This window comes from Sander vitreus, chromosome 14 (genome assembly GCF_031162955.1).
Source record: "Sander vitreus isolate 19-12246 chromosome 14, sanVit1, whole genome shotgun sequence".
Lineage (NCBI taxonomy): Eukaryota > Metazoa > Chordata > Actinopteri > Perciformes > Percidae > Sander > Sander vitreus.
In genome coordinates, this window is record NC_135868.1 from 26110114 (window position 1) to 26137640 (window position 27527).

A 27527-nucleotide genomic window follows, 5' to 3' on the forward strand; every position below is an offset into this window, starting at 1 on the left:
TTATATTTACCAGCTTTTGCAGAGGAAACCAAAGGGGCCACACAAGAAAACGTGTTAAACAGTGTAAAGGAAGAAGCTCCCTGACAGCAATCAATACTCAAAACCAAAAAAACCTTTGGACAAATCGGGTAAATCTATGAGATTGCAGGTAGAAAATGCAAATAGATTTTTGGGGGGAGGGATTTTAGAGTCAAAAATTATTTTCGGGACTTGGCCGAGAGACATGACAGACTACACGTTGGTCCTAGACCAATAAAAGCTTGCGGTCATTGGGAAGGAGATGCTAGGAACCGAAGCCTGTTGAGGTGGTTCGGACTTCTAATCAGGACGCCTCTTGAATGCTTCCTTGTGGAGCTGTTCCTGAAGCGTCCATTTGGATGGAGACCTAAATGCAGAGCCAGAGCATGCTGGAGGGACTATACATCCCATCCAGCCTGGGACCATCTTGGGATCCCCCTAGAGGACGTGACTAGGAAGACAGATGTCTGGCTACTTTGGTGCCACTGGACATTTACTGAAAAGAAAATGAATGGATGGGAAACTACGATCGTTTTTTTGCAAGTCAGAGGGGATGAGATGCTGTTCTCTGTTGCAGCACCAGTTTGAGAATTATGCTGACAAGACAAGAGTATTTTTACCTAAAACTCCTACCCAGTACAGCTTAAAAGATACCGATGGGGAAAAGAAGACAGCAACAGTTGCAGCTGACTTTACAAACGAGGTCACCGAGGGGTGAATCAATGAAAAACTAAAACTGCCTGAAGAAAAAGAATGCAACACAACATTTCACATTCCCATCTCTCCTTACATGAATGAGGTTCAGTAGGAGACCAGTGCACAGCCTCGGCAGAGAATCAATGTGAAGCCTAATTACTGCTGTCGTGTTGAAGCTGTGATTGCGGATATCCGTGTCCCTGTCATGCACAGTTTCAAGCACACGGCAGGGTTATGTCCGTCCTGTAGCCTGTCCTGGATCTTCAAGTGTACTGCTGAGAGATCCGATAAACCAAGAGGAGGGCAATACCTTCAGCATGGCACAGACCGGCAGTGCAGAGCTGCAGACTGCTGGGGGCCAGTAGGAGAGGGCTACTAGCTACAGCCCTGCTGCTTCGCTAAACATAGATCAGAAGCTGCTGCGTGAAGGAATGAAGCAAGCAATGTCACGGAGGAGACATGAGTTCTGAGGGGACAGAGAGACAAGACGGGGGAAGGGAATGTCCTCAGAGTCCTGGCTGATCTGAAAGAGGTTTGCTCTTTCCAAAAAGGGTGGAAGAAAGTAGGGCTGGGCGATACGGAGAAAATCAAATATCACTTTATTTTTTTACCAAATACCTTGATGTCGATTTGCGATGATTTTGTAGGCTGGACAATTGGTGCTTTGACAAAATATTTTAGATAAATAATCATCAGTATTGTGGATATAATGACTAAGTGGGTAAAGGCAAATAATAGAACAGTTACAACAGTCTGGTAAGTTCAGAAAAGTACATCACTTTACTGTAATGCAGCCTTTAAAACCAGGAAAAGACAACACTTATGTCATATTACAATATCCAAAATCTAAGATGATATCTAGTCTCATATCACGATATCAATATAATATCGATACACTGCCCAGCTCTAGAAGAGAGTTGGCTGATTAGTGTCTTCACAACTGATACAAGCCAAAACCTTCCCATGGAATAGTATCAATCAATCATACAGGAAAAATTGTACTTTTTAAAATTCTATCATACCCGTCATGTCAAAGGTGCATGAGAAGAACTTGCTTGATGTCACGCGTTTTTAACAATATCAGCTCTGTAGCAGTCTAATCCTGTTTTAACCTGGTCTGCCCCTAGGGGCCCGCTGACTGAATGTTCACTGTCTGCTCAAGATCCCATTACTCATCATTACAGCAGCACGGCAGAAGCCTCTGTCTGTCCTGGGCTCTCCACCCGCCAGTCCTCCAGCAGTCCTACCCCCAAACTGACATTCAGCTTGATTAGCCTAATCAGAGGGATTAGCCAGAGGCAGTGAAGGAGGGAAAGGGAGGCCGGACAAGAGTTGAGCGGGGGAAGAGAAGGAGATGAATGGGGGAAGAGTCCCTATGGGTCTGCACATTTCATCTCATGCTCCTCATCTTTAACAGCTGCCTCAGTGGGCTGCCACTGAGGCCTGTCCCTCCTGCCAGGAGCTATGTTGGAATTATGATGGACTATCAGTGCACACCCTCTTACTTACCACTGAAACCACATGGGGTTTCCACTACTGGCATTCAATGAGTTTCTGCAGGTATCAAATTCCTAAAATTTAACCTGTAAATCATGTTGATGTTCCGTGGTTTTATGACAGTTTAATCTAATACCTAACAAATTAACCTGAAATGGTTTTCAAAGAAGAGTAGAGATTGGCCTCGCAAAAAGAATACAACTTTTAATAGTTTTTAACCGGCTTATTGCTGTATGTGTCCATCAACTGTCGTCAACAACAACAAGCAGAACAGAATCTTTAAAGAGGCCCTATTGTGCGTATTAGTGTGTTATCTAGTAATTGTGAGTAAAAAAAAGAAAAAAGAAAATGGAGCTTTCTCTTCCATAGACAGCACTTTTTCTCAACTGACTGAAGTGTCTCGCCCCCATTCTGGTTTGAAATTCCTCAATTTGTGATGTCACTGATTGAAAAAGCCAGCCCAGTTTTTCATATGTGCTGCCCATAGGTGCTGCCTGAGCAAGCACAGCCCGCCCAATGGCTTGTTTGAATTTGGTTGACCAATCAGGCGCTGCAGCAATGGGCAGTATGAGAAACATAATATGTTTTTTGAACATCAGGGCATGTAAACCTATTCTAGTAGACCCCAATAGTACAAATAATTCACTGAAAAGAAGTATAATAGGGGCTCTTTAACCTGCAGGACAGAATATACTTTTGGATCAACTGCATATGCAATGAGGAAAGAGATGCATCTTGCAAACCCTGTAAACTGACATTCAAACTGTGACTCCATCCTGCTTGCGTCTGTTTGATAAATACACCACTTGTGTTTGGGGCAGAATTCGTCAAATCTGTGTGTGACAAACCAGCAAATAAGACGCAGTTTTCGGTTTTGTGTCTCTGTTGTCTCGACAGAAGTAGTCACTTAAATGGGAAGAAAACCGCACACTTTTGGAGAGTGTGTCCTTGACGCTGTTCATTGCGTTGCACTTGGTGGTATACACATGAAAGGTTCTGGACACTAAAGATATTAACGCCTTGAGATGAATGGGCTGAAAGAAATACACACACTACCAATTTTTCTACAAACTAAAACTTAGGCCACCGAAACACATTTGAAACGTGCCAATATTACATCAAAACGTAATCAAGAGACAGGAAGCATTAATGCTAAAGGTGCATGAACGGCACATCTGCATTCATGCCTAGAGGCTTATTTGTAACCAGGAGAAATCAATCCTTTTCTGAGCTCACCACTTTTGATTCAAACCAAAGTTTTCCTACATGTTAACCAATATGAGATGTGTTAGAACACGGTTTGATTAACCAGTATAACCAACCGTTCAGGAGACAGGGGCGCTCAAAGTTGACTCAACCACCCAACACACAGATATCTTCTTCAGCGCTCACAACATGAAAACTTCAGGAGATGTAAAGAAGTGTCGAGCCTGTAGCAAATAGGTTTTCATTAATTATTATTTCATTAATAAAAAATGAAGAAAAACAAAATCCAAGTTGAAGCGCTTTTTACGAGTTAAGATTTAGGGACAAGAAATCTCCTCAATTTTCAGAAAACACCATATGTTTGTTGTACAGCACATTGCTGCAGCTCCTCTTTTCACCCTGTGTGTTGAGCTCTCTGTTTTAGCTACAGAGTGAGGCATCTCACTTCTGTTCCATCTTTGTTGGGAGTCGCACATGCTCAGTAGCTAGGTAAGGACTACTAGCCAGTCAGAAGCAGAGTATGAGGGCGTGCCACGCTAGCAGCTAGGCGAGCATTATAACGTGTTACAAAGTGACGCTCGTTCGTCACGGAAGTAAAGGCTGGACTACAACAGAGCTGTTTGGAGCAGTTTGTGAACAGTGTTTTCTGTTGGAGATGGTAAGTCCCTTTGGGGTGGACTTTGGGCTTTTTCACTTTTTAAACCTATAACATGCACAAAAAAAGATATATAACACTATAAAGGAAAGGGGAAAAAGCCAAAAAGCATAATATGAACACTTTATCATGTAGGACAATAATTGTTCAAATCGAAAGGGGTGAGTTCAGAAAATGATGGATTTCGGACTCAATTCCCCGCCACACAAAAAGAATTACCACTGGGGGAAAAAAGCACAAGTGCACATCATTGGTTTAGGTGGCCACCCTCAACAATGGCCCATGGGATTGCAATCCTCTGCACCAGTAGGTATGAAATGTCACACTCAAAGACTGTCCAAAAAAGAGGAGTCACTGTGCTAAAAGAAATTGCTCTGTGACACATTCGGAAGACAAATTCATCCAGAGTTTTGTGTGAAAGGGCCTCGGCTATATGCTGGGGGGGGGTAAAGCTTCACATTTGAGCAATGGGAGTTGACAGGAGGTGGGCGAGACGAAGACACTGACGAGAGTGGATCAAAGTGTGTGGCAGGTGACAGGGGCGTCATGCTGTCTACTTGACAGAGCGGCAGGGTGTCTTTTTCACCCGGATGAGCAGCACTGCGGCTAAAACACAGACGGGAGGTGGTGGGAGGAGCCTGTCGTCTGCTGCGTGACACCAAAACCTCAACACAACACCAGCTCTTGAGCAAAACTTTCTTTCACAGCTGAGTTCAGACCAGTCATTAACCCAAGGGTGCGGCGCTTCAAAGATCAATCTTCACACACTTCTGTTGTATTTCACCCAACTCCCACAACCCATGTCTCACACGTAAATGACTGTAGATGAAAGCATGCCTCGGCTGGGATAAATAAAAAGCATCAGGAACCTTCCACGCTGCAATGACAACAAACACACCTGTTGTTCTCAGCGGCTGCAGGCAAACTACAAGTTCTTAAGTGATGCGTCAAACAGTTTGATGTGGCTCCCAGCTGCAGCTCACAACTGGATCCATGAACTGCAGGAGTAACCAGATGGTCTTCTGTTTGTTCTTTTGTACTGATATTTTGAGACCTCAGTTTGCGGCATACTGTACACTAGTGTTGCCATAGCAATGCATCAAAAGCCACATGTCCAATTAAACTTTCTATTTAGGGCTAAGAAACATCCTATTGCTATATAATTGTTAGTACACAGCATGGTTCTGAGAGGTCACTCACGGCATTCTGCGGTCTGTGAAATGTGTCTGTTAAACCATCCAAACGCTGCCATCCATAGAAACATGCCGCAAACAAAACATGTATTCATGGTGCAAAATGCAGAATGCTAATACTCATGGATTTTGTCACTGCTATTGTTATTCTTTTTCTTATTCATAGCCTGTATGGAAACATGATACAGTTCCCTAAAGGCGTTTGGGTGATGCAAATGTTGCCATGAAGTCAGTGAGTTGCCTATAGGTTTGTATATTTTGGCATATCTTCCCCATTAAAACTCATGCAGCACAAGCTATTAGCAGTTCCTGGTTGCATTGTAACCAATGCTTGATCTGACCAAAGATCTATACTCTATAGCTAAAGATTTATTTCATAATTCATGAATTTTTTTTTGGCGCTCGCAAACGTTCGTTGACGTTGGCTTATCTTTGTTGCCAGATCTGGCGAGAGTTTGGTCCTGAGACAGAAACGGGTCTCGAACAAAGTAAAAAAAAAAATCTGAAAAATGCCATTTTAGTGTCAGAGAGTCCTATCTTGCATTCGGCGCAGCGCAAAGCCCGATGCAAGTGTCTTTGCTAGTTTAAGACCGACGCAGTTATATATATCCTGTCCAGCGCCCGCGTCGTTTAAATAGCAAACGCACCTGCACCCATCTTTGCATCCATGGGCGTGCTGGTCTTACAGGGAGGTGTGTTCTGGTGAATTCTTGGTGTATTGCTATTTTGAGGCAGCGGGAAGTGATCGCGCCATTGACCAACAAAAACCTGGTCTAAAGTCAATAATGCAGCATTTCATTGTTATTTTAACAGCAAATTAGTAAAATGCGCCTAGGCTTATGCACAGCGCGCGCACTCTATGCTTGTTACACACACACACACACACACACACACACACACACACACACACAGGGAAGCGCAGCAGCAGACAAACGGGTGATGGGAGATGACACTCTGATTGGTTTACTGCATGTTATGCCCAAAACACACCTATGAATTAATGAAGACACTAAGTACAACCCTTTTTGAACCATGCGCCCGGTGCACAGACCCTTTTTCAAGTGGATTTGGACACGCCCTAAACGCACCTGCGCCATGCGCTTCATGCCGTGCTCTTAGCTCGTTAAAATAGGTAATTAAAAAGGATAGGCCCAGAGTTTTCATGAGATATGTGGCTTTAACAAACTGGTCCAATATTTACTTTGGTGACTATGTGCGAAAGAATTGATCATAATCTGTGTTCCTGTTCACTTCTGGCGAAACCCACGTGACACAGATACAGGAAATGACTCGGTTCTAAAATGTCTCTGATCTGACTCACCTGCACACTTTGTCCTGCTGGTCAGAGGGGGTCCCGGTGCTCCTGTACCCCCGTCCCCGGGCCGGGTGAGCAGGACACTGATGCGGTACTCTGTGTCTGGCTCCAAATGCCAAATCTTATAGGTAAGTGAGCCCACACCGTGAGTCTCCGTCCACGTGGACTGGCTTGCTCGGTACTGGATTTCCCGCCGAATGACGGGCCCGTCCCCCACGATGGAGTTGGTGTTGAGCTGGATGATCAGATAGGTGGGGCCTGCCCGCAGGAGCTGAGGGGGGGCAATTGGGGTTGGGGGCACTGCAACAAAAGAATGTCTTGTCATTATACTGAATATCTACATTCATAAGCCTTTCAGAATAAAGTTCTTGGTATTGTTTGTGAGTGACTTGGAAATAACAGGGAAATATGGATGAAAATCCACCCTTGAAAACACTGATGAAAAGACTGAAAGACAAACAACCAATTTTCTTCAGAAACGAGCAAAGTCATGCCAGCAAAGGAGAAGTCAAGGATTTCTGTCATTGATTTTCTCTTTTTTTGTTTTACAGTTTCAATAACATTATTTCTGCTCTGTTAGAGCATTGAGTCATAAAAATCTTTTAATCACATCAGGACTATGAGAGTGAGAGAGACACGGAGAGAGACAGAGCGACTCTTGCATGCCGTAAATTCTTAATTTTCCCTCTAATGATGCCGAATAAGAGCTTATTTGCATGAATAATTGCATAACTAATTCTGTCTTCTCTTCACATAAAAACCCCAGCCTTGATGGATAATATGACCCTTATCAACCCAGCGAACATCATATGAATTCCTTATCCCCGCATGATGTAGTATGTGAGGTGTATGTGTGTGTGTGTGTGTGTGTGTGTGTGTGTGTGTGTGTGTGTGCTTGTGTGTGAGTGAGTGAGGGTTGACTGTTACATAGCACACGGTGATTCCACCTGCCTACAGGGTATTTACAATATTACAACAAGAGACATTGGGAATGCGTGTTGGTTTACTTAAAGGGGTAGTGCAGTATTTTTTAAACATGTTTGTTAGCTTTTGAAGATGGATATCAATCTAATGTCTGTGTGTCATTGTACGTTTTAAGCTGGAGGCAGGGCATTGTTAGCCTAGCTTAGCATAATGACTGGAAGCAGGGGGAAAGAGCTACCAGAACGAGCTGGCTCTGTCCAAAGAAAATACACCGAGCAACACCTCTAAAGTTCACTGACTGAAAAGTTGTGGTTTTAGGGGGAGTTACATGATAGACCTATTCCTTGGCGAAAAACAGTTTGAAGGTGTTGGTAGGCATTTTTTGCTTTTTCATTTTGGACAGAGCCAGGCTATCTGTACTTATAGTCTTAATGCTAAGCTAGGCTAACCACATCCTGACTGCAGCACTGTTAACTCCATTAACTCTACCTAGACTGGCTGGATGGATGGATGGATGGATGGATGGATTTTTTTTATGTCATTGCATATATTTACAATTTACATTGGAGCAATCCAGTTTGCAGCATTAAAATACATACATAAAATATAAAATGTCTGGTAAACTGGTAAATAACGCATCACTGAGTAAAGTAATGCGATTACTTTTTCGGTAATGATTGTGAGGGATTACAATATGAAATTCAGGTAGTTATTACCAATTCCATTAACTCCTGGTTACTTTGGCGGTTGAATAGAGGAGGGGGAATACACCTTCTGCTAACTCTCGCCCAACGCTGCTTAAATTAGTCACGTGTTGCTAAATCTAGCTCACCTCTGACGATGAGCTCTCCAAAGTTGGAGACGGCGGCGCCTCTGGTCGACAGGGTGATGCAGCGGTAGAGGTCCTGCTCCCCACGCTGCGCCTCCACCTGGAAAGTCGCCATCAGCCGCTTATGACTCAACCGAGACAGCAAGGACGTGTCCAGCACCACGCTGTTTCTCCGCTGGCACACCACACAGAGAGATAAGGCAAGCCATGAGCAACCCGACCACACACACGTTTACCTGAAGTCTATTCAAGGGATTAAGAATGGGCGGCAGGCTAAGAAGCTGACAGGAAGACAAAAGAGGGTTGAAATTAGCTACGTGGGGGGGCGAGATAATAAATGTGTGAGAAATGTCAGCGCAATAGTGTTTTTATGCTCATGACGCTGGTGACACAGGCCTCCCAGGGTTGTTTTCGGCACAGGGGCTCCAGCTGACAGTTCCTCCTCTCTTGCCATGCTAATGTGTCAGCGCTTCAGGCACACGGGCAATTGGTTTCAACCAGTGGAACAGAAAATCTGAGGCCAACACTCGCAATAAGCCGTTCCAGGTGCGAGCGACAATATATGCAGCTCTTTCACAGAATAGGCAGATTATTATGTAAACTGTCGCCTGCTCTCAGTTTTTACAACTAAGTGGGTTTGACATCCGCATGTTTGAATTGGTTTAGGAGGATAGGGGCGCGGGGGAATATGAAAAAAATGTACAGTGGCTGGCTCCTACTGCCTGAAGCTACAGATTATAACTCATTCTAACTTCGGTATCAACATTATCTGTCTCTTCCTTTATAAAAAAAACATTTTTTTTTAATTTATTTATCCATTTGTGCTACTTTTTTGTTTTCAACAGCTTGAAGTCACTCTTCAGAGTACAGCAATCGCATTTTTGATATTGTTTTTTCATCAGCCACCTAAAAGTTGTATCCGACAATTAGGTCCACCTGCAGGCTTTTTAAAGCAAATAAAAGCTCCTGTGAGCCAAGTCTGCCGCCACTCCTGTCTGGCAGCGAGCCCTGCATCATATTGTGATTAAGAGTTAGTGCAATAACTAATTTAGGTTTGGACGGGTTGATGTTAGGGATGTAAATAGCATCTGAGACAGCCGTCGGCAGTTTGGCCCGCAAGACAGCGGAGGAGATATGATGCTAATTGATGAAGAAACATTATGCTAACAGTTTGTTTGGACTACCTTAATAGAAAAGAAAGAGTGGAGGAGAGGAGCTCGAGCCGGGGCCAGAGAGGACCTCCACAGCACCGCCGAGATCAAAGAGAAAGCAGCAATTAGCACACTCAGTTTTGATGATCAAACGGGCCCCGAACAACAAATGGGGGAACAGAAGGCAGTAATGGTTTGTGATAGATCTCTATTTTCTGCTGTTACCATGTTTTTTTTTTGTTTTTTTTTCCTCTTAATGAGAAAAGTAGGGAGGAGCTGAAGTGAGTATTGACTTACAGAGGAAGTTCAGAGCAGCATACCGTCCAATTCCAAAAGACAAGCCTTGTATTGTTTGTTTGCATCTTCCTCTGTGTGTGCGTGTGTTTGTGTGCGCGGAGCTCCGTCAACAAAGTCGCAAACTCTGGGACTGATAAAGAGGTCTCTTCCACATGCCGATGATCTTCAAAGGCTTCAATTCAGAGACGAGAGAGAGGGAGGGGGCGGGGGTGAAATAAGAAATCGGGCGGAAACACAAGGGATGGATCACCAAGTAGACTGAGATCTCATTTGCAAAGCGCCTTCTCCCTGCTGCCGTCATTTCAAAAGCACTTAGATGTGTGCAGGCTTCAAGGCCAGAGGAAGAGTGGAGCATTCAGGGATGGATTTTTGAAGACTAATATTAGCTCATATTCAAACCAGGAAAATTGAACCTATTTTCAGTCGGTGCATGAGGAAAAAATGACTTTAGGGGCTTTAGTAAACTAAATGCCACCACAGTCAAAAAACTACAAAAGAAAGCAGAGGCGCAAACTTAATAATCTTCCGAAGCCTCCAATGACTCATTTCCCTGCAACAACACAACCATTAAAAGACAAACTCAGGGTCACAAACATGATTTAACATGATCAAATTACACTACCATTACTGGTATTATGCAGACAGTTAAGATAATGGCTTCCATTTCCTTTAACAACTACTATACAGTTCATCATAAGGTGACTACAGCTCTTTGTCCCCAGCCAAAATCAGTTTTTTGATATTAATAGGGATTTAGTCTTGAACTTCCATTGAGTTTGGGACTTGTGGAAGAAGGATTTGAAAAAAAGAATATCAAAACAGATATCCGGACTTGTAGTACTTTATGTGGGTCTAGTTTCCTAAACCCTTCACGCCTTGTAAATGCCTACAGATATTGTAAGATATGTCACTCCAATAATTATTTCAGACCTGGCAAAACTCCCTCAAAGTGTCTAGACCGGTTTCAATCCAAATGTAGCACACATTTTAACCAAATCCGCCAGATGTCCCGCACCTTCTGCTCTCTTTTCATTCTAAACCCCGGTGGATTTATGAGAACTATGGTTAACTCAGATCTCTGCAGGGTAAATCCAGACAGCTAGCTAGACTATCTGTCCAATCTGAGTTTTCTGTTGCACCAATAAAACTACTTTTGAACGTACACATGTTCCACCAAAACAAGTTCCTTCCAGAGACTAGTTTGCAGAGGCACCGTAATTTAGTCCGGTGCTTAGCGCCACGTACCAAGACGATTGTGATTGGTTCAAAGAAATGCCAATAAACCAGAGCATGTTTTTCTCCCATCCCGGAATGCTGTGTGACTAGCCAGACCCCCCTCCGGAGCGCTGTGGAGGAAGGTCTGGCAATGCGAGACTAAGGACACACTTAAACTAATTCTGAGAAACCTGGTAACTAGCTAATTTCCTGAAACAGACAAATCAAATCAAAGCAAGCACGCACACAGTCACACACTCACTCTGCCTGGCATTACAGTTATTACTTTTAGTCCAAAAGCAGTGCAGTGAAAAGTACTTACAAATGCATCTACTACAGGGACCTTTTTTGGCTTTGAAAAAAAAAGCAGCCTGAATAAGACTTTAATGAGAGTGTCGCCAGCAGCGGTGCATGCAAATTTAACCACTGTAAGCTGTTCTGGATAAGACTGTCAACTAAATGCCAATCTCCAATCCTACTCTATTATCCAGGTGCTGAGATGTTGGCTTGACTAGCACAGATACAAAAAATAAACACACACACACACACACACACACACACACATCTCTTTTTCTCACCTCCAGGAGGAAGGGCTCAGTCTCAGAAACTTTGCCCGTGGCGACACACTGGAATGAGGCATTCTGCCCGGCATTCACCTCTACGTCACCCAGCCGAGAGAAATGAGGCACCTTGTCTGTGGAAAGAGGACACACAACACACACACACACACACACACACACACACGGTGATCAAAGTGGCACATCTGGAGCCTAGCATCACTGTCGAAATACATTTAAAGGGGTGATAGAATGCAAAACCGATTTTGCCATGTCATAGTTGAATAACGACAGTTCGGTGGGTAAATAGGACATACATAGAAGCTCAAAATCCCATTGATACCCCTTTACTATGCAAATCTCACATTTTGAAACTGCCGCTGAAAACGGGCAAATCTGAACAAAGCTAAAAGTTGACGTAAGCATCTCAACTCCTAGTCTTTGTCACGCCCCAACATTTGCATAGGCTACACCACTGACCTGAGGTCAGCTTAGCTAGTCTTCTGAATCTAGCTAGGTCATGCAGATTTCCAGAGGTCCGCTATTTAATTACTAAATTCACTTCTGAGACTTTTTTATGCGAGAAATCAACTATGTAGAAGTTAAATATGGGCCGTTTTACGACCAATTGATGGCTAATTGCAAATTTTGTCCGACCGTGTGTCGCAGTTCAGCAGGAGTTCAGCAGGCTACGTGACAGCGGCTGGTGCTGCCTGCTGACTAGCTCGCTGTGAGCTAACTGGATCTCTGTCACGAAGGGAAGCCTGCGGTGCTCCATACCCGCGCAAAGTCACCGTTTCTGGGTTACTGGGTGGACTTCAAAATGCAGAGACCCTGATGGAGATCCAGGGCCTGCAGCTAACCGCTATCTTTACCCATAGGATTGAAGGGACAGTAGCAGCTAACGAAATCCCTAATGTTCACAAAAATGCATTAAATTGAAATCGGACACCATTGTTAGCTTTATAAGACCTTGGGGTATATGTTATATAAGTGGCATGACGAAATTCAAACTGTAAATATACTCTAATTATGCCGAAAGTGAAGATAACTAGCCGCGATCTGTACACATAGGATTGAAGGGACAGTAGCAGCTAACGAAATCCCTAATGTTCACAAAAATGCATTAAATTGAAATCGGACACCATTGTTAGCTTTATAAGACCTTGGGGTAGAAGTTATATAAGTGGCATGACGAAATTCAAACTGTAAATATACTCTAATTATGCCGAAAGTGAAGATAACTAGCCGCGATCTGTACACATAGGATTGAAGGGACAGTAGCAGCTAACGAAATCCCTAATGTTCACAAAAATGCATTAAATTGAAATCGGACACCATTGTTAGCTTTATAAGACCTTGGGGTATATGTTATATAAGTGGCGTGACGAAATTCAAACTGTAAATATACTCTAAATATGCCGAAAGTGAAGCTAACTAGCCGCGATCTGTAGCTACACATAGGATTGAAGGGACAGTAGCAGCTAACGCAATCCCTAGTTAATGTTCACAAAAATGCATTAAATTGAAATCGGACACCATTGTTAGCTTTATAAGACCTTTGGGGTATATGTTATATAAGTGGCATGACGAAATTCAAACCGTGGAGCCCCGGTAGTCCAGTAACCGAGAAACGGTGACTTTCACTGGGTATGGAGGTTGCCATTTTCTCGTCAGACTGTGTGGAGCTCCTGAAGTCCGACACGTCTTACCAAATTTGCAATTAGCCATCAATTTTCGTAAAACGGCCCATATTTGAGCTTTAAATAGTTGATTTCTCGCATAAAAAAGTCTCAGAGGTGAATTTAATAACGAAATAGCAGACAAACAATGTATAACTTTGCAGTGAAATATGAGACCTGCTGTCTAGTCTCCAATGGATGTGTATGTGCTTCGCTCAAACCAATCAGCGCGCAGCTCATCTAAATATTCATGAGCATCCATATTTGGAAAAAAAGCTCTTGTTACAAATAGGGCCATATTCACAGGGTAGTTAAGGGCCCATAAAATAGTATTTGGGCAATTTTCAGCCCAACCAATGTTACATACCCTATTAGGAGACCTTAAGGAACAGTGTGAAATACCCTATATAATCATTCTATCACCCCTTTAAACACAACATAAATGCATACATATAGCATGTATATAATGAACATGTGAACATAGAGTATATATCCATACCCTGCAAAAATATTATTCTAAATAAGTCATTAAACATTTGAATCAAACTGAATCCTCTCTACCCTGTTAGCAGAAGCTTGTATTAGGAAAATATAGATCATAGGGCTGCATACTAAATAACTTATCAAGACACACACACACACACACACACACACACACACACACACCCTCCCTTTAGTTTGACACAGACAGTTGCCTGCGATCACAGAGACATTGTTTTTCTGCAGCAACAAATACTGTACTTGTGGAGACACTTATTAGGATCTTTCTGAATCTAGAGTCTTGACTACATTATTATTTAAAACCCTGTCAAGAATACAAAGGAATCCTTATTCTGTGTTTATATCGCTGCTAAAAAAATACTGTTTTGTATTACTAAAAAAAATATGAAACAGCAATAGCTGAGATGCAAAAGAGGGCTGATTTGGCCAAATGACTCTACTGAACATGCTTCGATAAAGACATGCATAAGGAATGTGCCATCAAATGACACAACCCACCAGTCTCCATATAGAAAAACAACCTTACACTTGTTCTTTGTTGTGTGTGCAACACCAGCGTTATGATACATCCAGTCTATAGTGTGTATATACTGTATGTAGTATAGTGCACCATGTTTTCAGCTCATTTCTTGAAGGTATCCTGTGGAGTTTTCTATAAAACAATTAAATTTAAAAAACACAGAAAAACATTTTTTTTTTTTATTGAGGTCTAACAATGCATTTCCTTCCTCATAAAACACTTACATGTGTTTTCTACATTGTTTACTTCCATGTTTGCTAGCTATATACTGTATTGAAGCATTGCCACCACCAACTGCCAATCAGTGCAATGGCATGAAATAGTCTTAACAAATATGTGCTACTAATGCTACTAACCCAAACTGGCACCCACTCATCAACACATCACCCCATAGTGCCTTAAATGAGGAGATAAACTTATCCATAGTCAGCATATTACCTACAGTAGATGGTGGCCGGTGTTTTAAAGGTTTATTTCGGATTCACTAAAGTCAAACAATCACACAAACTAACCGATAGAGGCAGCAGTAGACCAACAACTCCCTGTGTTCTGCGAGGTTAAATTACTGTTTTTGTCAAAGGAGTCTGGTGGCTTTGAAGAGAGCATAGACAGATAGACGGCTTCAGTTTCCCGTCAGAAAGGGCTGTCGACAGCGAGAGAAAGCGGTACAAATATTCTAAATATAGCGAACACTTAAACAGATATTGATTCTTTTTGGGTGGTCCTTTTTTCAGGTGGCGTTTAGCTGCTGCCTACGTACAGCAGTACATTACTCTATTACATTACTGTAGGTAATACACTGACTAGAAGTACCTAATACACCCCCACTTCAAAAACTCTGAACTATCCCTTTAACCTATTTTTATATATATATATATATATTTAACCTTTTAGAAAACTGTAGTCCAAATACTACTCCAAAAATCGTATAATTTTCAACATCACAGTATTTACAGCACAGTAAATATTTGTTTTCTTCTATTGTCTCAGAGTCTAATTATCTGCTCGTCAGTTCCATTGATTTTGGATGTTTAGATCCCCTGATCAAAGTAGCAGGGGATAATTTTGCCATGTTGTCATTTTCAGTGCTGTTCTGATCAGTAAGCAAGTAGCAGAGCACAAAGATGCTATAAATATATACACAGTGTGTGTGTTTATCATTAATATATCAGTGATTTTATGACTTGTGCTGCTGCAATGCAGACAAAAACATTTCACTGCTTCTGATAAGCAAGAACACCAGTGATACGAACTTGAGGGTTTATTTTAATTCACATCCCCGTAAAGTCCTCAAAAAAGTGTTAAGCTTCAAGATGTGATATTATAAAAAGCAGCTCATAAAGATAAAACAGACCTTTTATGAAAAGCAAACATTTTGACTTTGCATCATAAGAAATGCAGAATTGTTACTAATAATCAAGGATGACTCTGTGTTACACTGAGCAAGTGCGGGCAATGCCAGGACCCCGAAACTGAGGCAGCTAAATGAAATTCAGCCATTACTCATTATATTATTTACACCTGTACTTTTCCTACTGTGAAAATGTGTCAAAATGGATTGGCTCACTGAATGCTATAGAGCTGTAGAAGAAGCGCTGCCCTTTTCTCATTACTGCGCACCTATTTTAAAGTGTTACTACTTATCAATTTCACTAATGCCTTGCTTGGCTTTGTGTCAAGCTTTAACATTCATTACATTATGTTAAAAGCATTGTGGGCTAATAACTGTATCCAACAATTACCTTTGGAATATTAACATTTCTATAACCCTTCGAAATTTGCATTAAGTTAAAAGTTGGCACATATTGTTTCATCAACAACACCCATGTAGCCTAACTACATCCAAACTGGTTCTCTCACATTTTTTACATGAGACAAAAATTCAACTAAAACAAGTTTTGAAGAGTATAATGTGGTTACTTTTGGACCACAGCTGGTATTATATTTAAATACAGTCGCTGTTTCGCACCACAATTAGTGTATTTTTGGCATGCAGATACATGTTTGAACAAGCATTAGCCCTGTAGGCCTACTACACTAAAACCTCCCATCACCTTTATTTTAACAATAAATTCAACAGAACTGCAGAATGACTACAAAAGTTCTAAACATAAGGCTAGAACTAAGATAAAGGTTGTTCTTACATAGTTAGTGTTTGAGGGTTAAAACCAAATTCTACCAGATGGACTAGTTACTAGCTAACTTAATTTCATGCTAACGCTAGCTAGCAGACAGCAACTGATGTTTTGCTATAAATAAGCATACAATTTACATTCTGTAATTATGTCTGCTTCCTTCAGATTGTGAACATATTTCCTACCAGGTCAGTAATCTCTATTTCTCAACTGGCAAGTTTTCTTCACCAAATGTAGCTTTAAAAAACAGACCTTTAGCTTCATAATAAATATCAAAAAGTGGATAGCTAGCTTACTTACAGTCAGGTCCATAAATATTGGGACATCGACACAATTCTAATCTTTTTTGGCTCTATAAACCACCACAATGGAGTTGAAATGAAACGAACAAGATGTGCTTTAACTGCAGACTTTCAGCTTTAATTTGAGGGTATTTACATCCAAATCAGGTGAACGGTGTAGGAATTACAACAGTTTGTATGTGTGCCTCCCACTTTTAAGGGACCAAAAGTAATGGGACAGATTAACAATCATAAATCAAACTTTCACTTTTTAATACTTGGTTGCAAATCCTTTGCATTCAATTCCAGCCTGAAGTCTGGAACGCATAGACATCACCAGACGCTGGGTTTCATCCCTGGTGATGCTCTGCCAGGCCTCTACTGCAACTGTCTTCAGTTCCTGCTTGTTCTTGGGGGCATTTTCCCTTCAGTTTTGTCTTCAGCAAGTGAAATGCATGCTCAATCGGATTCAGGTCAGGTGATTGACTTGGCCATTGCATAACATTCCACTTCTTTCCCTTAAAAGACTCTTTGGTTGCTTTCGTAGTATGCTTCAGGTCATTGTCCATCTGCACTGTGAAGCGCCGTCCAATGAGTTCTGAAGCATTTGGCTTAATATGAGCAGATAATATTGCCCGAAACACTTCAGAATTCATCCTGCTGCTTTTGTCAGCAGTCACATCATCAATAAATACAAGAGAACCAGTTCCATTGGCAGCCATACATGCCCACGCCATGACACTACCACCACCATACTTCACTGATGAGGTGGTATGCTTTGGATCATGAGCAGTTCCTTTCCTTCTCCATACTCTTCTCTTCCCATCACTCTGGTACAAGTTGATCTTTGTCTCATCTGTCCATAGGATGTTGTTCCAGAAATGTGAAGGCTTTTTTTTAGATGATGTTTGGCAAATTCTAATCTGGCCTTCCTGTTTTTGAGGCTCACCAATGGTTTACATCTTGTAGTGAACCCTCTGTATTCACTCTGGTGAAGTCTTCTCTTGATTGTTGACTTTGACACACATACACCTACCTCCTGGAGAGTGTTCTTGATCTGGCCAACTGTTGTGAAGGGTGTTTTTCTTCACCAGGGAAAGTATTCTTCGGTCATCCACCACAGTTGTTTTCCCGTGGTCTTCCGGGTGTTGCTGAGCTCACCGGTGCGTTCTTTCTTTTTAAGAATGTTCCAAACAGTTGATTTGGCCACACCTAATGTTTTTGCTATCTCTCTGATGGGTTTGTTTAGATTTTTTCAGCCTAATGATGGCTTGCTTTACTGATAGTGACAGCTCTTTGGATCTCATATTGAGAGTTGACAGCAACATATTCCAAATTTAAATAGCACACTTCAAATGAACTCTGGACCTTTTATCTGCTCCTTGTAAATGGGATAATGAGGGAATAACACACACCTGGCCATGGAACAGCTGAGCAGCCAATTGTCCCATTACTTTTGGTCCCTTAAAAAGTGGGAGGCACATATACAAACTGTTGTAATTCCTACACCGTTCACCTGATTTGGATGTAAATACCCTCAAATTAAAGCTGAAAGTCTGCAGTTAAAGCACATCTTGTTCGTTTCATTTCAACTCCATTGTGGTGGTGTATAGAGCCAAAAAGATTAGAATTGTGTCGATGTCCCAATATTTATGGACCTGACTGTACCTTTCCACCCTCAGTACTTGAGAAGCAATTAATGGATACTGTACTTTAAATACATTGTATATTTGTGACATCTGTTATAGTCATGGCATATTTAATACAATATATATGTACAAGTAAATCTTACTTGTGTCATATAAACCCTCTGTTTTCATTTTGATGCTTGTTCTCTGCAGCTTGTCAGAAGACATTGTGGTGAAGTGTAAAAAAAGTTAAAACTCCTCAAATGCACACAGATTGAGGATGAAATAGATTATCTAACATGACAGGTGGGAAGCTAACAACAGCTCTGTTTATCTACCCACTATAGTGAAGGATCATTTGCTACACTGAACCTGAATCTGAAACCTGAACAGCTTATAAACAATGACAACATGGCCACCCTGTAAATAAAATCATCTAAAAGATGTTCTAATGGAAACACAACATTCTGATTTTACATGACAACAGTGTTTCCTCAATTATATATTTTATTTTCAGAAGTGGGGGAAAAGGTTTAGGGTTAACAGAAGGTTTGCTAATCCAGGACCATCCTGACTCCCCGCCGGATCAGCAAACTTTCTGCCGTTGCTGCCGTTACACAGGTTAAGCTACCTACCTGTGATCTGCGGTAAAACCGCGAGGTAGGCCGCAGAGCAGAGAGGCAAAGTGCAGCGCAGGAACGTTCTGGATTAGTTGTGCCTTTAAAAGGGTCAGCGGCAACGATAATTATTTTCAAAGTCGAAATAATTTGCATTTTGATCGCAGCGCTTAGCGGCAATTCCGAGCGGTGCGCAACGCCAGGTGTAGTTGGGCAGCACTGCTGTCCCCACTGGAAAAAAAAAACGGAACAGCCAGCGCAGAGCGGTTTTACCACAGATCATGTGTAGGTGGCTTGGGACTGGGGTTTGCGCTGGCTTAATTTAAGTTGCAACAACTGCTAACTAAAGGTCAGTCTCTGGAGCTGCTGCCCATTCTCGAAGTAGTCTTGTAGAGGCTGGGAGTGAGGCATATGTGGTCAGATAAACAGTAACTTCCTCAGGTTCAGTGCTCCATATCAATATTTTCCAAGCTACTGTAGCTGTCATATTTTGGGGGATCGTTCTATGTAAACACGTTTTACATGTGAACACGTTTTCCATGGGAAAGCAGCCATCAAGGATCTCGTCCCTGTATGGCACTCTGCCTGAGGAGAAAATGCTGTAGGCTGCTGGTGCTATTGTTTCTGTGGTCATGAGTTTGCAAGTGATTGACGTCCTGTCACTGTTCCAGTTGCTCATTTTCAAGAGAGACGACGACCGTTTGTTTGAGTTGAGGCGGACAGCGCCGCAGAGTCGTTTAATTGTCACTTCATGACATTTCTGAAGCAGCGGCGGTGAGAATTTTGCACCAGCCCGCCGGCGCTGCAAAATGTATATGACGGAAAAACAGGATGAGTCTACATCACACTGGAGTGATTTTTCAGGCAATGAAGCAAAATGATAACAATATAATGAGAAAATAATAACCTCCATCATATAAGATGAACCACAATGACCGGAACTCGTGCTGTGGTGTAAATACAAAATGTTCTGGGCAAATTGTTTCTACTGGACACCACCGTGATGAACAAAATTACATTTTGATGCAGAGACTGGCACTATTCACAGAACACACTTTTATCCTTGGTTTCCACAGTAACCAACAGCATCATCTGGCTAAGGATCGGGCCACAGAAATTGCACCTCACATTTTACCTATTGCCTTTGGATTTTGTTTTTCTTCTGTGCAGTCCTTTTCATGCTCTATCTGACCAAACAGCATTGTAAGGCTCTGTGCTAACAAATTTCCTAAGGTGGATAAATCCCCCAAAAAATTAGCTCATTCCACATATGTAAACCTTGTCAAACTAATTCTGCATACCAGAAATAAAGCTGAAGCAAAGAGTGAAAGCTAGCAAAGTGTACACCCTGCAGAATTGTTGTGGTGACAGTCAGAGTATTTTGCCTGGGGGGAACAAGAATAAACTTTCAAGTCATCTTTTAAAGATGAGCGTTCACAGCCCCAATCATTGCAGCAGCAGTCATTTGAGGATGAGGTAGTTGCATTATTGGTTACAGAGAAAATGTAAAATATAAAAAGCCCAGTAGTGTCGACGTGTGACCTGTCTAGCCTTAATTAATACAGCTAAACATAAATATAGGCAAGGTAATTTGTGTCTGAAATGTATTCCGACTGTGTGAGATGTTGCTTCTTTAAATGCTGCCTCTTTATTTATGATGCAGGAGAGATTGGTCTTGACTGAAACACATGTTTAGAATACAGACACGGACTCCAGAGGAAAACAACACAAATGTCAAATGAGTGGGAATGCAAACTGAACAACAGTTGCCTTTGACTACAATCTTTCCTAAGGGGGCATACCATTATTCTTGCTGCCTGTAGGGAAATTTCTGCCAGCTTACTAATGTTTACTTACATCTTTGTTTGGCTGCGTGTTTTAAAGGGTTGTTATGGGTGACTGCGCCTGCAGCCTCACCAGCTGGTACAAAATAATACGCGATTGTGCAGATGTATGCTTTTTTCTGGAGTTGGCATTTGTATGTGTATGAGTAGACAAGTTGTGCTCTATGATTCATGCGTTTATGGTGTGTATATATATATATATATATATATATATAAAAAACAGTTTTTGGCAGGGATACTGTACCCTAATGTGAGTTAATAGGCATGTGGTGGGTCCAAGCCGCACCATCTGCAACAAGGCTAAACCCAGCCTAAGTCACATAACGAGGGGTCCTGGCTACCTACCCAAAAGCCCCATCCAAAATTACCATGGAAACGCATCCTGCTCCTTTGAGCATAGAATGACAAAAGGCAAGTAACAAACTTTGAGATGAGCTTGGGTAAAAGATTTGCGCTGGTTTTAGGAAAGGGTTATGCCAGTTTCTCTGTCTGTTTCCCGGTGAGGATTTAATGATTTATAACGTGTGGCCTGCCTGATTTTTCAGCAGAGCCAGAAAAGGATATCTGAATTTCATGAGCTAATGAACCTCCTACATCATAATTCATTAACATGTCCCCACATTTATGCAGCTACAAAACAAAATGACTGTTCTCACAGAAGGCCAATGTGGATCCAAGCAGCAAGGCTGGACAGAAATATTAGGTTTCTGAACAACAACACCACCAAAGTCAGTGTTGTTGGCTATAAGCTGCACATAGTTGATGTATGACAGCAATGTTTTATAGGAGACATATGCTCATTTTCCGGATTATATTTGTATTTTGGCTCTCTACTGTTTACATGCTTTAATGTTATTTTTCTAAAACTATCTGTCTGAATACAGCTGTAGTCACCTTTTGTCCGAAGTCGAGGCAGCGGTACACCAGCAACTCCCGTGTTCTGCAAGGTTAAATTATAGTTTTTTTCAAAGGAGTCTGGTGCCTTTGAAAAGAGCATAGAGCATAGGCTTCAGTTTCCCATCGAAAACGGCTCTGTCTGACAGCAAGGCAAAGCTGTAAAAATATTGTAAATATAGCATACATTTAAATTGTTGGATTTTTTTAGCTGCTGCCCCTGTCCACAGCAGTACGTTGCTTAGCTCCCGTGTCAGGACTCCTGTCCGTTTCTCCAAACTGGGGACATGCCAACGGCCATCTACTGTAGCGAATACACTAACTAATGGACAAGTGCCTCATACAACCCTACTTCAAAAGATCCAAACTATTCCTTCAAAATAAAGTATTGATTTGTGCAGCTTAAATATATAAATTCTTTTTTTTTTTTTTTTACCTGCTTTAATAGATAACTTTGAGCAAATATATGCTGTTAAACCCTTAAAACATAAGACGTCAGTTTTTCATTTCATTTCTGGCTCTGAAACTGAAATTAAACAAACCATGATGCAATAAAACCCTCACTGAAACAACTGGAATTAACTAATAATAATGGCAACAAAAACATAATCATCTATATATGTGTGGAGTGTAATTAAAACCTTGCATTATATTCAATTTAGGTTCATGGCATTCCATCAACCACCAGTGTAGAACTGACTAATTATAGATTAATATGAAATCAAACACTCTGGATTACATCCCCATAATGTGAGATGGATAAGCCTGTTATTTGATATAAAAGCCAATAATGACCCATTTTCAATTGAATTATATTATTTTCTATTTTTGGAAGACAACATGGGTCAGTGAAGATTTTTACAATGACAGCTACTTCCAGGTAGGGCTGGGCGATATGGAGGAAATCAAATATCACAATATTTTTTGACCAAATACCTCGATATCGATACAGCAACGATATTGTAGTGTTGACGATTGGTGCTTTCACAAAATATTTACACAGTGACATTTTTAGATAAATAATCACCAGTAATGTGGATATAATGACTAAGTGGGTAAAGGAAAATAATAGAACAGTTACATCAGTCTGGTAAGTTCAGAAAATGACATCACTTTACTGTAATGCAGTCTTTAAAACCAGGAAAAAACGACACTTGTGCCATATTACGATATCCAAAATCTAAGACGATATCTAGTCTAATATCACGATATCAATATAATATCGATATATTGCCCAGCTCTACTTCCAGGCAGACCAATCAGATCTGATTTAGCTTTTGTCTATGGCACAGCATTGGAAGGAAAGGGTCTGGTATACATTTACACAGAGCCTGTGTACCAAAGGACTGCGGGGGGGTATAATGGTAAATCTAACAGAACAGAACCTAATGTAACATTACCAGCACTTCTAAAGCTTGAAGCCTCTGATATCCCAGTGATGACAAAGAAAAAATAATCTCCCAGAAAGGATCAAAGTACAACCACTAGCTGTCCTTTTCCTGCCTGTAACACCACATTAGCTTTAAAAGCACCAGGCTGGGAGCATAGCGTTTAGAGGAAAAGGTCAGCCATTCTGCCCGGACAAAAGAGAAGCCTCCTGCTGTGTTATTGTTGCTGTGACACTCGGACCAGGTATATGTGCCATGGTTGCCCCCCCTCTGTCAGCCGGATTGCCTCATAGCCTTCAATCACCTTGGGGAAACTGTTCCTGAAGCTTCCAGGCCCTGGCTTTGGTCACTCAGCCAGACACTTTCCCCAGGCTCAGTAAAGGTCAGCAGGTAGGCTAGGAGCAGTGCAGAATGGGTACTTACAACAAGGGTAATTGAGCAGCACAATGTCGTCCAAGGCAATGTAGCCCTGCCGCTCTTCGGAAATGGTCGCTTCAAAGATGACCTGTGGAGACAATGGATAAATTAAATGACTACATACCATTACGTCTCGAGTGACAAGTAGACCGACAAAGTAGGAAATTAGAGGGATGGGGTCCAAAGACCTTTCAAGAACAGACATGCACAGATTTTCCATTAATTCCACCGTACTTTTAAAAGAAAGCACCATTGTAAAACGGTAGTTTGAAAGGTTTCTTGCATTTCTGTCTTGTTTTGTGGTATTTCTTTTTTGAAATACATTGTAATGTCATTGTAATAACAGCTACAGTAGACTGTATAAGCAGAACATTTTTGTCTCTCCAAGAACACCAAGCAGGGAAATATCAGGATTTGGTATAGGCACCTCAAAATAAAAAAAACAAGCGTTCTTTAGAGCCACTATTTTGTCATAAAAAGCGGAAGTCATACAGGAACACCATAGAAATCATAGAAGAGGAACCTATGCCAATTTCTGCCCCAACACTGGCCTGAGCAGATCTAAATACAAAGCAGCCGCACAGCAGTTTGTGGTTTCATTTGGGTGTAGTGATCGTAATGATGTCTCAATGTTCATAAATAGCTTGGATTGCTAGCTATACTGTATGCTTAAACCTATACTCCCAGGGCAATCCAACTTTCTGGCAATGAAACAACTTGTTGTTACTAGTCTAAATGCAAATCTCAGTGGCTAACTGCCCTATCCCAATCATCGAGCAGGTCTAAACCTAACTAAATCTTGATCTTGGGGAGGGGTTCCCTCATCTGAACCGAGGTCTTAAGGACAAATAGTGTCGGATGCTGTACAGATACGTAAATAAATGATACTGGACTATATACTGCAAATCAAAATCGATTCTCAACTTCTGTCTAAACAGATCAAATTCTTTGTTAAAAATCAGTTTCCCAACCAACAGGGAATGAAATGTAAATTCAAAACCATTGACAGAACCATTACTCAACATAACACAACAATCTTCTGAGAAGCATTCATCACACACTACATACTATCGGGAATTCTATGTATAGAACCACATAGTGTGCCAGCAGGCAAAATGTAATCTCGGACAACTCGAGCCATCCCGTTAATTTGCATTTGTAGTGACTATTGATTGTACACTACATGCTAAGAGGCCTTTAGGCATCATATGAGTGTTATATAGGTTACACCGTAATAACTCCAATGCATTTTCTATAGTATTAGGTTGAGTGATTGAGAGGCTCATAACTTCAGTTACAGTCAATTTGCTTCTTTATCTTAGGCTGTCTGGTGGTGGCCAGGGTTTATCAAATAACTCAGAGAGCAAGTGTGTTAAGAGCTCATTCGTAGCATCTTTGGTGCAATATTTTGTGAACCTGCTGTCTTTTACTCAATTTTCTACTTGCACATTTCTTGAAAACTGCTTAACTAACTCCAGATTTGACCGTGGAAGACCGTTCTTGACCCAAGGAACAGTTTGCTTGACAAAATAATTTCAGCTCAAAGGTAAATTTGTTGACAAAGACCATAACATCAGGTTGAAAGCTCACAAAAAGCTGATGAATGGGCCTGGGTTGAGAATGTTTTGTGATACGTGCCTCCAGAAGACTGGAGAAAGCGACAGGATACCAGTCATTCTGAATTGAACCCCAGTGCACAAGCTGTCACTCAGACACTCAACAGTATAATGTTGGGAAAGCCATACTAATCCGTTCAGCTTGTACGTCATTGTTCAATTACACAGTTTCACCAGTACATATTGTAATGTGAACAAACAAAACAACACATAAGCTAAAAACAGCAGGAAATAAAATACATGTGCACCAGTATAGTGGCAGAAAATAACTGCCCAATCAGACTGCAGGAAGTGAATTACGTGCTTATTGTTAAACAAGTGTGAAAGCTAGACTCATAAGAGGGAAGAGGCACCCTGCTACTTGAGAATCTACAGGCTCACTTTCAAATGGAGAAAAAAAAAACTTTTATTCTACTGTCTACTGTCTTCTAGTCTTTGAATAAGTCTGGCTTACCAAGTCATACAGTGCACACATGAATGAATCCGTACTCTGCCCCTTTTATCAATCCATACGGCAGCTGCAGGAGTCCTTAAAACGCAGCCTAAATATTCACTCAGTCATCTAAATGAGCCGGGACCATGCAGAGCCTCAAAGTGAATTTGGGAGGCCTCCCAGAGTGTAACAAAGTCATTCTGGGTTTCCCAGTAGTACTTACAGTCAGCAGAGCCCAAATCATTCCCTGTATGAGTAACTTCACTTTTTACTGCATCATGACAAACTCAGAACTTGATGGTTGAGTGCATTAACAGCTGATAAGATACATGTTGTAAAAACAGTGTGTGTGTGTGTGTGTGTGTGTGTGTGTGTGTGTGTGTGTTAGACACTGTTTCACCCACTCTTACTACTTCTAGTTATCTATGCCAAAGCCCAGTGGAAGTCGGAGTGTGAGCGTGCACTCAGACAGGCAATAGCTTGCAATGTTGACAATACATCAGGCTTTAAGTGCCTTGGGCCAATCAATACCACATATAGCCTTGGCAGATGGATACAGACTAAGGCTTTCTTTCCACTAATTTATTTTTATTTTTCATTCCTATGTCGGGCCATTAGAGACGTCAGACCGATTAACTCTTCAATTCATCACTCATCAACGCACCCACCACCATTGATTCACTCAGCTCTGCGCTTTGAGCCATCATTGCACTCCTCCGCATCTGACCTCACTTCTAGAAACCTGTTTGAGTATGACTATGCTACACACTGAGGAACTTGGTTCAATTGCAAACACAAAATATCACGGACATGGCTACAGTAGAATCCCCTTTCACTTTGTACGTACAAAGCAGGGCACTGAAAATCACGATTTGCTCGATGTATAAAGAGTGGAGTAAAGCTGGAGTGGGAGAAGGTACGGTGGCCCTGAGAGCTCAATTCACTGCAGATAAGGAAAACTAGCTAAAACACAAACACGTGAAAAATCCTCACCAATTTAACAACATATATGTTACTAGGGATGGGCATTTGTAATCTAAGTAATTTCTATATTTCAGTATTTGCATTGAATTATTATAGATTATTATATATAAAAACATCTAACGTAAGAATAGGGTCTGAAATTAGTTTTTGATGACATCTTGAAGTAGCGTGGGGTGATGAGAGTTGTTGTCTTTATTGTTAAACAGCCGCCATTGCAGATGAAAATCTACCTGACCCGACTTAGGCAGAAATATTGTTCACAGACAAGTTCAAGTTTTATTTCCGTTACCTTTATAAACGCTGACTGATGTTATGTCACAGTGTTGTAGTCGAGTCTCCAACTGTCGAGTCCGAGTTCAAGTCCGAGTCACCAAAGAAGAGTCTGAGTCGAGTCCAAGTCACTAAAGAAGAGTCAGAGTCCGCATGCCTCTACATCTTTCCAATGTGAACACGTAGTAGGGAGCGCGCCTCACAAACTACTACTAATGCATCAAACTGTTACAGACTAAATATATATCAATAGCCTATATCACATTTTTTTCCCGATACCGGTGCTAAAACAATGCTTTAAAAATAAAATAAAATGGAGCACAAAACTACAGTCGGTGACAAATAAAGAACGGCTTCTTTATTGCTAAGGCCATTTGCTGAAATTTAAATGGTTTATTTAAAATGTAAACAATATATCTTTCTCCCACATTTGTACGTTTTTAAATGATGTGCATGTGTTGAACTGGGGCAGATGTTGTATTCATTTGTCTATTTGTGTATTCTTAAGTTGCAGTGTGTTCTATTATAGCCACCGTAGGAAGGAGATGTGTAGAGAGGAAAAACAGTGCAGGAAAAGATAGTAGAGGAACACCTTGCATGGGAGGAGAAGATAGAAAGTGTTGGGTGGAAGCTTAAGCCACACTGATATTGTTTGTCGTGACTGGGCCTGATAGCATCTTTAATATTTGATAGCAAAGTTTCACACTTTCCCAATACTACAAGTACGCACGGAGGAAAATCTATTTCTGCAAACAATATAAGAG

At 41.3% G+C, this 27527-nt stretch overlaps 1 protein-coding gene across 6 annotated transcripts in view; it reads right to left on the bottom strand.

The window, feature by feature from the left end:
- Positions 1-27527, bottom strand: part of ptprua (protein tyrosine phosphatase receptor type Ua) — a 125027-nt gene that overhangs the window by 91857 nt on the left and 5643 nt on the right. For all 6 annotated transcript variants that reach the window (XM_078268138.1, XM_078268133.1, XM_078268135.1 and 3 more), the window contains exons 2-5: positions 23467-23548; positions 11575-11690; positions 8337-8508; positions 6587-6880 (exon numbers count right to left, since the gene is read on the bottom strand). In XM_078268138.1, the coding sequence (XP_078124264.1) occupies positions 6587-6880; positions 8337-8508; positions 11575-11690; positions 23467-23548 (664 nt within the window). The remainder of the gene's footprint in view (positions 1-6586; positions 6881-8336; positions 8509-11574; positions 11691-23466; positions 23549-27527) is intronic.